The sequence below is a fragment of the Tursiops truncatus genome, chromosome 14 (assembly GCF_011762595.2).
Source record: "Tursiops truncatus isolate mTurTru1 chromosome 14, mTurTru1.mat.Y, whole genome shotgun sequence".
NCBI classification, from domain to species: Eukaryota; Metazoa; Chordata; class Mammalia; order Artiodactyla; family Delphinidae; genus Tursiops; species Tursiops truncatus.
Genome location: NC_047047.1, coordinates 388483 through 399749, shown reverse-complemented (window position 1 = coordinate 399749; position 11267 = coordinate 388483). Strand labels below are relative to the sequence as shown.

The window sequence follows — 11267 nt, the reverse complement described above, 5'->3', positions numbered from 1 at the left end:
GAGCGCGCACGCTGCGCCCCCGCCTTCACGGCATCGGACTGGCCGCTGCGAAAGCAGAGCCGCCGGGTGTTGTGCCCGACAGGCAGCGCCGCTGGATTCCGTGCGGGGCGGACTCGCGGAGGGACAGGTGTAGCCCGCATTCGGCGGCGCCTCGCGCCGAAGAACTGGGTGGGCTCGGCGGCCCGGAGGGGGCTCGCGGGGCTCGGAGCTCCGGTCCCTGCCACGCAGGCCGGTTGGCACCACTTAGCGCTGCCAGCCGCACAGAAGGAAGTCGCAGCGCAGCCCGGTTCCCCAGCGGCTGCTCGGGCGCGACCCTGGCGCCCACGGCCCGCGGCGGCCTCCGCAACGGCCCCGGGACCTAGAGGTGCGCGCCGCCGCCGGCGCCGCCCCCATGCTGCTCGGAGCGCCCAGGCTGTGCGCGTCCAGGGCGGCCGCCGCTGCGCAGAGCGAGGGCGACGGCGACAGGCTGGGCGGGGACATGGACGAGTCGTCGCTCCTGGACCTGCTGGAGTGCTCCGTGTGCCTGGAGCGCCTGGATACGACGGCCAAGGTGCTGCCCTGCCAGCACACCTTCTGCCGCCGCTGCCTGGAGAGCATCGTGTGCTCGCGTCACGAGCTGCGCTGCCCCGAGTGCCGCATCCTCGTGGGCTGCGGCGTGGACGAACTGCCCGCCAACATCCTGCTGGTGCGCCTGCTGGACGGCATCCGCCAGCGGCCCCGCGCCGGCACCAGCCCTGGCAGCAGCCCACCCGCGCGTCCTGGTCCGGGCCCCGGCCCCGGTTCGGGAGCGGCCTCGGCGCTCGCGGGTCCTGGGGACAGCGCCTCTGGCTCCCCGGTTCTCCTCCCCGCGGCGACCAGCGCCAACGCCAGCCTGCGCGAGCTGGCAGCCAGCAGGAGCGCGCCCCCAGCAAAGGTGGGTATGCACTTCGCCGAGGTGTGAGTGTGTTGGTGGGGGGAGGGCGGCGAGGAAGGGCAGGGGACCAGAGGTGCTACGCGATGGCCTTCTTTCTCGACTTGCTTCCCTCCAGGGACTCCGTGAGTGTAACCTTCCAAGTCCTACTTGGCAACTCTTGGACATCACGTGCTCCCCTCCAACCCCTCCCCTTTGAACTTCTCTTTGGCACCTGCCATCAGCCCATCCTCTCCCCTGGAATCCCTTTCCGCTTGCACTTGCTCTGTGGTGGCCTGTGCGTGTGTGGCAGCCCCCCGCCCTCCCTGAGGCGGGCAAGGCTCCCTGCCCCCCTGCTCCCCTTCAGTCCCTCACAAGGCTGGGCCTCTTTCCCCACCTTTTAACTTTGCTGGGCCCTCCATCTCCCCAGACACAGCCTTCTTCTCCTGGACCCCCAGACCAGCCCTCCCCACACCCTCGCCCGCCTGGACTGAAGTTAGCACCTAGTGTTTTCCCAGGTTCTGGCAGCTGGGAAGATGGTGGGCCTCCTGCCTGGTGTCTGGCCAGGGAGGACCTGGCAGAGGCAACTGAGTGCCTGGGTTGCAAGAACGCAAAGTACAAGCTCCTTTAGCAGGAGGGGAGAAGTTAACCTGGAGCCCAGGAATGCTTGGCTCAGCCCTTCTGGACTTGGCCCCTGGTCCTCCCCTGGGTTCTCAGGCCCATTGTGTTTCCACTGGGTTGCTATTTGAGGTGTGTGTGTGTGTGTGTGTGTGTGTGTGTGTGTGTGTGTGTGTGCAGCTACATTGTACAGCATGGACTGCTTCTGTTTCAAAGACCTTATCTTGAGGGTTCCGGTGATTTGGTTTCAAGAGCTACTTAGAGTGTGTCATTTCACACCCTCGGCCACCTTGGGCACTGTTGCTGGAGGGAGGCGAGCCCGTGGGTTGCTGGTTTAAGTGAGAAACAAGGAACTACTCATGTTTTGTATTTTCTTTAAATGTAGAAAAGCTTGAAAAGATTCTTGGTTTATTGCAAATATCATTCACTTTAGAAAGCACAACCGTGTCCCTCTACTTTTGACCTTTTAAAGATCTGGTGGTGTATAAACCATTTAAATAATCCTTCCCAAATGTGAAGTGCTGAGGTGAGGGGAAAGTTCTCCATCCAAATTTCTCAGCACTGCAGTGTCTCTGAGGTTAGGAACTTAAGCCCTTGAGGGTTAAGCTTTGGAGTTAAAAGTCAGACTTTGCCACACTGGACTTTTCCTATAGATCAGGGAAATGGAGGCTCAGGGAGAATGCCCGTTCTCAAGTCAAGAATAGTCAAGGAATGTTTATAAATGGGGTCACTGCTGAAGGGGAGTTGATGTTAATTTATTTGGTTTTAATTGTGATTAAATCCAGCTACAAGTGTTCTTATTACAGATTTTCAAACTTTTCTTTCCTGCCTTGCTGTTATTATCTAAAGTATTATAATTAGAGGTCTTTATTTGCAAAATAACCAGGTTACTTCTTCCTGCTCGGAGAACTAAATGATTTTTGGAATGATGCTTCTAGTGGGGATGTTTTGTGAGTTGTGTTTGATCAGGAGGGCGGCGGGTAACAACTGGCCTTGAGGCAGCTCCTGGGCTCCGTGGCATTTGTGGCATTTAAAGACGTTTGTGAAGGAGCTGAACTTACAACTTTTATTCATAACACTTAGTACCAGGGAATTAATAATTTTTTGTCGCCCGGATTTTGGGATGATTGGTTGACTTTCTCTCGGGACACATACATACAGCTAACAGACTATGTCCAGGGCTGTCTGAGCCTAGCGGACTCTGGAACACATTTCCTTTTTTCCTGTGTTATCTCAGTGTGACCCCCAGTCCTCTCTTCCAGGTCCCACTCACCAGGGGGACTAAGCTTGGGTCCTAGGAAGAGTCTGAATTAAATCCGATATTACATTTGATGATTTTCAGAGAGGAAAGAAAAAGTAGTGGCCCTGTAGACTGTAGTATCATCTAGCCTTTAATCTACTGATTTTCAATAGTCATTGGGAGTCTTTTTGGGCAACCAGACGTCCCGCATAGAGGGCTGCACTGTAAGCAGGTCTGTGAATGTGGCGGCAAAGCCTTCAACTGAGCATCACTTCCAAATAGGCTCTGGTACTTGACTGTCCACTGGATGAAGTCCTGGGCCCGGGTGTTGCCGCGTGCTGTGTAATAGATGGGCACTCGTTATCAACGGGTACCATATATGCCTTAGTAGTAGGTGACTGTAAATATAAGACAGTCCCATTTCCCATTGAGATGCTGCTCCAACCTTCCTTTGGGACGTGTGGACGTTTTGGGTGGGTAGATCGGCAGGTATCCGCTTAAATGTTTGTTAATTTAGTGACAGGTAGCTGCTGGGAATGTACTCACTCCGTTTGGTTCCTGAAGCACTTTCCACACCTTTCACTCACATCTTTCACCAGCGTTGCCTGGACCCTCCAGCCTGGTGGGCGGAGCTCTGCTTTCACCTGTGCCTCTGAGACGAGGCATCAGGGATCAGTTAATTATGCTGCCCCGGAACCTTTACACCGTGTTACGATGCCCAAGGCTAGCAAATGCTTGCCATGCTGTGCTGGCACTCAGAGCCGCCTTAGCTCTTTGAATGCGCTGCCATCGCAATTGCTGAGTTTCTTGGCCTAATCTGTTTTTTGTTCTGTTTTACAGTTTTGCAAGGTGACCCCTTAAACACCCTAACTACATTGATGGAGGTTTTCAGTGCAACTTGTCTTTCCGGGAGGGTTTTGAGGTTCTCAACCGAGTAATTCAGAGAGTACTTTTTAATGTGTCTGAATAAGGCTCTAATATATCAGACAGTTCCAATTTTTTGTGATTATTTTGGTGGGAATCCCTTGCCTTGTATTTGGCGTACACAGCTTTTGCTACGTACCTGCACTGGGCCGGGCACCATCCTGGGTGAGCCAGGCGGGTGTGTCCCCTGATGGAGCTGGCGTTAGGGGCCGAAGCCGTTGTGCTCTCAGGAGGTTCCTGTGGGCACGGGGCAGGTGTCGGCCAGAGTTCTGTGAAGGTTAAAGGGAGGACGTCATCACAATCAAAGACCTCTGGAAGGCTTGGGTAAGGCTCTTGCTGATGGGAAACAGAGTCAGAACCTGTTTAGTTTGCCTGCAGTTACTTGGGGATGTTTAAGTTGGAAACCTGTGTATCTCTCGGCCAGTGTGACTGGGACCCAGAAATGAGATAGTGGAGTGAATCACACAAATGGTGTCTATTAGACATTTTATCTTGCAAACACACACGTATAATAACTCGCCATTTTTTGGATGCAGGATCTGGACTGTTCTTTGCCTTCTAACCTGTCTTTCAGTCACAACCTATGATTTCCTATTTGTTTCTTTCAAGTGGACTGAGAACTAAGAGACTTTCCAAAAATTCTGAGTGGAGCACCTTCCAGATTTTAAATAATCCCCCCTCAGTGTGTTCTGGTTTTGTTCCTGCTGATGTGAGTTTTAAAGCTGTCTCTCTTTGCTGAGTCTTTCCTAAGCAGTCACCTTGGTTTTCCAAAGAGTGACTTCTTGTGCACTTAGATTTCTTTGGTTTGCATACTGTTTAATTAGAGTTTATGTTTATATGTAAGTATGTAAGCACACTTGCATCAACATGCTTGGGAATCCAGACTCCCTGGGCAGGAGTGATGGCCTGGGCAGTGGCTGGCCAGGCGGCAGCCCTCCATAGGGTGGACGCCCTGGCTGTCCGGTGCAGGGTTAGGGTTAGGACATTACTGCGTCGTGGGGGTGGGTGGCTGTGGCTTGGTCTGGGGTGTAACGGGGACTCCAGAGAAGAGGCCTGGAGGCCTCACGGAAGCCAGGCAGCTCCCGGGATGGCAGACAGTGGTGACCGTGGTCTCTGTGACGCCGGGGCAGACGCCGGCCTTTGTGACAGATGAGGCACGGCCAGTCCTTCGGGACGTGTTTTCAGAAGGGCGGTGGGATGCGTGACTGTTGATGGAGCGTCTGCCGTGTGCAGGGCGTGCCGGGCGGTGTAAGTGTGTCTCCTTGCTTCCCGACCGCAGCTCAGAGAGGCAGCTGGTTAGCACATGGGAAGCTGAGCTCCGAGACCCCATCGCTCAGGGGCACTGGAGTTGGGGTGACCTTGAAAGGTGAACTCTGGACGCACCGGCTAACTGGCTTCCTGGTTAGACGCCTCTCCCTACCACGAACCTGGTTAATCAGAGACCCTGGTCCGAAAGCAAGGGGCCTGGGCCCTGAGGTCCACTCTGCACGCGGCTGCAGCTGCTTCTGGCTCGGCTGCTGTGGGCGGGCTGGTGCGGAGTGCGGTGGAGGGGGTCCCCGGGGAGTGCGGTGGCTTTGGGGGCAGGTCACTGGCAGCCGTAGGTCTGGAGTCCGGGGTGCCTGGGGTTTGTCCGGGGCTCCGTTCTGTCCTCAGGGATGCGTCCTCATCCATCCTTCTGCTCTGCCACCATCCTGGTGTCACCCCAGCCCCACCCAGGGGTCTCAAGGTTAGATGCGGGGGCCTTGGGCATCTCATCCGAGTGACATTCCGAGAGGCCAAGTGGTCAGTCTCCAAGTTGGGGAGCAGACCTGACTTGGCCATCTGGCCGGAGCCCGGACCAGCCCACCTCTGGGGGCTTTGGGACCCAGGACCACCTCCCTCTGAGGCTGCGGCCCCGCCCCACCAGCATCCCGGACTAGGCGAGGGAGGGATCCCTGGGCTCCTCAGGGTCCTGTGAGGATGGAGGGTGGGGGACTTGGTGGGCAGCCAGGCCTGGCACGGGGTGGGGTGTGTGTTAATCAGTGAGTGAGGGCACCTGTCTGCTTTACCGGGTGACAGAGGCAATGCAGGTGCAGGCTTAGCGCACCCTGTGGGCCGTTGGCTCAGTGCCACCACTAACATGCATCTCGAAACCTCGAATCACCACTGAGGTGCGCTGCACAGGCCCACCTCACTGCTAGTGGGGTCAGTGTCCTAAATTATGGGTGTGTGTGTGTGTGTGTGTGTGTGTGTGTGAGAGAGAGAGAGAGAGAGAGAGAGAGAGAGAGAGAGAGAGAGAGGGATGCATGTTGTGCCTCTAGGTTCAAAGTCTGCTGAGTTCCCATGACTGGATTGTTGAGTGTTGATGAGCGTCTAGCCAAGGGCTTGAATCTGTTTCACCTTTAAATTGCTTCCAGGTATTATCTTTGTTATCGAGGTAGCGTGCTTGATCCTTATAAGCGTCTTTAAAATGAGAAAAAGTCCAAAAGCTCATCTGTTTTAAGGAAGGCATCCGGGAACATGATCCTGCTCAGTGCGGCACACTGGTGGGGGCTGTGCTGAGAGGGAAGCACAGCGAGCGCGTCTGCAGGACAGGTGGCCCATCTACACCTCCCTCGTGTGCAGGACGGACTCACAGTGTTGTTCCTCATCCAGCGTGTGAGGCTCGCCAGAGCAGGACGAGATCGCGGCTCAATTATACAGTTGTTTCAAGGGTGCGCTTCAGTTCAATCTGCATTTAATCTTTATTTTCGCAGTTAACGTGCTCTTTTTCAAGGTACGTTTTTGAAATAAAACATCAAGGATTCAGTTAGGGAGAAACGCTCTTTATGGCGCTTGAAGAGACAAAGGTCAGTTTTTGTCAGATTTGCCTTCCTTGGTAGATCTTCGGATTTGAAGAACTTGATGCACGCGTGACGTCTGTCCTGTTGGAATCCTAAATCGCCTTGAAAGGCGAGGGTGTCGGAGGTGTCAGCTGTGGGGAATGGCTTAAGAACTGTGACATGTCTCCCTTCTCCCTCTGAGCAAAGTTGGAGTAAAAGAGTGTGTGAAGCAGCAGCTCGTGCAGATTCTGCTCACAGGCTGCATCTTTGAGCTGGACTCTGGCCGCGTTGGCGTGTGGGTGATGAGTGACACTGGTTCTCTCGCCTGCCGAGTGTTTGTGGTGGGAATGAGTCCACGGTGCTCATCTGCAAACCGAAGACACTAGGATCTTGGCTCTTCTACTTCTGGGACGTGTGTGCGCTGCTCCCGTGAATGTATGTGAGTTTCAGTGAATTAGAATTCGCTGCGGGAATTCAGGTCAACAGAAGCAGTGAGTGACATCTAGAAACACGCCGGCACCAGAAGCAGGTGTGAGTTGTTGTGGAGCCGAGGGGCTAGGGACAGGAGGGTGGGTTTTGGGCGGTGCCGAGCCGGGCGGGAATACTGGGGGCACAGGGGGCCGTCACACAGCCGTGCAGATGGGCCGGTGATGCATGTCTCTCTACTTCACTGAATGCATATCTGAGGACCTACTATGTACCAGGCACTACAGCCAGCACCAGGTACTTGGGGTAAGAATTATTTTGGCCTAGGAAGTGGCACAGTTTGCCTGCCACCTCACCAGCAAATGCAGCACGAGGCGCATCTGAAACAGCGGAGACGTCCCGGCGGCAACAGCTGCCTTGCGTTCACTTCTCCTACACACAAAGCTGAAGTACCACCACCTTGTCCCTACACGTGTTCCAGAGACGTCTACATAAGACATAAATATCTACTGTTTATGGATAAACTGTGGGATTCCTTAACTCTTTATAATCATCCTCCCAATTCTACGTGACCTAAAAATTGCACCTGTTTCCCCTCCCCAAGCCCGTCTGAAGGTAACGAAAGCCAGTGTGTTCGTGCAGCATGAGGTGTCAGGACCGGAGGGGCACGTGGCCTGTGCCCTGTTAACACCACCTGGAAACAGACCACCAGTGAGCACAGAGGTGGCATCTCGCTGATGGAGTGTGACCTGGTCTGGTGACAGAGAGGGGGAAGGTCACACAGGGCGCTGCTGCTCCCAGCGGGGTTGCCGCGGTGGCCACAGACGTCCCTGCTGGCACCTGGCGATGGGCTTTATGTTAACACATGTTTCCTTTAATGATCTCTTCTATTTATGCCAAGCGGGCCACTAAAAAAATTATGGCAGTTACGTGAGGTTTGATTTGGAACAGATTTAAATAAAAAGTAAGTCAGATTTAAAGTAAGTGTTGTGAGGATGAGACCTGGGTGACTAGTTTGGATAAAAACCGCCTGGAGTTCTAGAATGACCAGAGTTCATTTTCCCTGAGCAGCTTGACTTTTACCTTTTCAACCCCTGGCTTGCTCTGCGCCTGAGGTGCTGGGGCCTGGGCTGCATTTGTGCCCAGGATCTGTAGGATGGAGAAGTTGGATGAGGTAAGTGTGAGAAGCAGGACAGCACCTTATGCTTGGAAGCCAACGTTTGGGTTTTCAACTCAAATAGCAAGTGTGAAAACTTGGGATTTGTTTGAGGCTGAAAATATAAATGGGCAAGAAGTTTTAAAAGTGACATGTGTCCACCTGCAGCCAGGGGCCCACCTGGCCCGGAGTCATGTTCGTGTCCAGGAGCCTGTCAGGTGCCAGGCCGGGATCTGGACACAGCAGAAAAGTGGCACAAGGTTCTGAACTAAGAGACGGGTGTGGGGCAAAGGACATGGTCAGGCAGACTCTCCCGGCACCCTTCATGCCTGGAGCTGAGGGCTGTGGGTGAGACAGGTGGGACGGGGAGACAGGTGAGCCTGGGCCTCTGGGCTGGTCCCGTGCTCACGGCAGGGCTGTCTGATGAGCTGAGTGGAAGGGCCTGCCCTGGAATTGACATCTTCTGGGAATTGGGGTCGTCTTTGATTTTCCCCCTTCACCTGTGTCTGCGTCACCAAGTTTTATCATGACTCCCGGGAGGGACAGTTAACATCTTCCTTTCTGCCTCTGCAACACCGGCCGGGTCCCTGCCGGCCAAACTCCCCACTGGTGCCGCTGTCCCCAGTCTGCTGTGCCCCGAGCTGGGTGACCGCCCTGCGATGCCGTTTGGGCCACAGGTGCCCTCCACTCTTCCCTTTGGGCAGGTTCTAGGTCCCTGTCCTGCCCCACCCGGGCCCCAGCTGCACGGCCAGTAACTGTCCTGCTCTTCCTTCCCGCTGGGCGTTTGCCCTTGGCTTACGTCAGACCACCACTTTCTCCAGCGTCGAGCGCAGGTGTGTCCACGCCTCCTTCCTGTGTCCCTGGGATGCTTTAGAGGAGCATCCACACGTGGTCTGTCCTGCTTCTTACACCCCCGCCCGGCTGCCCTGCCCTTACTGTCTGTCCCCCATTTACCTCCCGGCACTCACGGGCCCTGTGCACTCCCGGAGCCAGTTTCCTACATTCTCATTGAATGTCTGTGCTCCAGAACCTATTCCCTGATTGCCTTCGGGGTCTTGGGTCTTTTCACCCATGCACATTGCAAGTTCATCAGGGTCAGGCCTGCGCCATTCCCTGGGTCTGCACCCTGTGCAGGAGCAGGGCCTTGGCAGCCGGGACAGGTGATGGTTATCGGTGCACGTGGGCTGCCTGGGGCCAGGCTGATGCCCCCTCCACACAGCCTTGAGGTGCGCCTGGGCCCGTGCTGGGCGCGGTGTGACCTCTGTGCTGCAGAGTCCTCATCTGCAAGGTGCTGACCAAGCAGAGTGTGGGCGCCTGGGCACCTCAAGGCTGTGGCCTGGCGGCTTCCTATCTAGAAGGAGCCGGGAGAACCCCGGCTGTGCATGAGCACCTCGGAACCTCTGCTAGCAGGGCTGGCGGGGCTGGCGGGGCTGGTGTTACTCTTGAGCCTTGAGTTTTCATTGTAATAAGTATCGGAATGGATGACCCCCAACAGAGTCGGGCTGGGAGCCTGGGGAGGGGCCTGGGGGCAAGGGCTGGGGGACCCGCAGAGTCTGCATATGGATGTTTCCTTGCGATCCCTTCTCCCCAAGCTTGGGATGTCCCTCTCATCTCATTCTGCCTCTCCCACTGGAGCCACACACTCTGGGGTGTTCGGGATAAAGTAACGAACCGCCCCCTTCAGCTCACTCTGCTCCCAGTGTCCCCAGCCGGGGAGGCGACTGGAAGCCTCACCCCCCCAGGGGAGTCACTGGCTGTGGGCAGGAGGGCTGGGCTCTCCCTTTTTTCTGGTTTCTATTCCTTTTTCCACTCTTGGTGACCCTGGAGTGAGTCAGAGAGTGGGTCTTCTTTTTGTCCAAAAGAGAGAGGTTTTGGCTGTACCTCCTTAGAAGGAGAAAGAAATGGCCGAAATGCCTGTTTCTTGGAATCACAGCTATCGGTGCCACTGGGAGGCTTGTTAGCAGGACGTGAGTCCAGAGAGCCGCTGCTGGGGCCCTCGGGGAGCAGGTGCACGGACAGCACGCTGCAGGCAGGACTGGGTCCGCGCGCCACGGGCAGCCCGGGATGAGCTGTGCTGCTTGCGCAGCAGAGAAACGCTCTGTGTATTTGTTATTTCCCATCTGCTGCTTGGCCAACGCATCTGATTCACGTTGAGTGAAAATCTTGCTGCCCTAAATGGAACTCTAAACACAGACCCACAAAGGGGCCAGAGAAAGATGTCGCGTCAATTATACAAGAGGGCGTACGTACGAGGTCTCACGCTGTCACGATTCCCAGTTCTTTCAAAAGTGATTTATTCTTAATTGTCCGCTGAGTGGCCTTTCTAGTTATATTTTTCTGATTCTAGGCCTTAGGGCACTTGGTTTAGTAACTTGAGTTTCTCTTATGAGGTTAATCCTCAGCTGTTTAGGTAAATTGTCCAGAATTAGAGCCTCACCTGTTCATTGTCACTCAGTAGTGAATACACTTCAATGTATGTAAATGGATTCGTGTACATATATATATATACACACACATATACTAATATATAGAAAACATACATATATATTATCATTTTATAAGTTACACATTTACAGTCATTAATTTGGTGGGCAGTTCATCCCTTTGAATGAAAGTTTGGGGACTAGCTGACCTCTGCTGACCTTAGTTTGCTTGAAATGTGTCGTATGCCGAGAAAGCCCACGCAGCTGGACCGTTGTGTCCTCTGGCGACAGGAAAGGCCTGTCCACGCCTGCAGCCTGTCTGTCCCCGCGGGTCCCTCTGGCTCTACCACCAGCTGCCGCGGGACTCGGGCAGCGCTGGCCTTCTGGGTGCGGCCCAGGCAGAGCGCATGGCATGAAGGGCCTGGACGTGCGGCCACTGGGGTGGAGGCCCGAGTGTCGCCAGCTGTCACTGTGCTACGTGGGGCCGGTAGAAAGCTGGCATCGTGCGATCGTGTCTTCTGGACAAGTTGGTGAGATGCTGGGGCTCGAGGTGTGTGTGCCGGTGTCTGCAGGTGCAGGTGGACACTTGTGACAAATGGAGCGAGGTTTGCGTAACTGGCTCTGGGGACCGTGGTTGCCCATGGGGCCGTTTTGATGAGTGATGGACCCCATTAGATCACGGTAAGGTGCTCGATGATGTATAATTAAAGATGGCATTAGTCGGGCAGAAACCGCAGCATTTAAAAACAGGAAAGGGATCATTTCTAAGGCTGACACACACACCCAGGAC

At 55.0% G+C, this 11267-nt stretch overlaps 1 protein-coding gene across 12 annotated transcripts in view; it reads left to right on the top strand.

The window, feature by feature from the left end:
* The first annotated feature begins 391 nt into the window (after window positions 1-391).
* Window positions 392-11267, top strand: part of SH3RF3 (SH3 domain containing ring finger 3) — a 260049-nt gene continuing 249173 nt past the window's right edge. For all 12 annotated transcript variants that reach the window (XM_073790913.1, XM_073790920.1, XM_073790911.1 and 9 more), the window contains exon 1: window positions 392-913. In XM_073790913.1, coding sequence (XP_073647014.1) covers window positions 392-913 — 522 coding nt within the window. The remainder of the gene's footprint in view (window positions 914-11267) is intronic.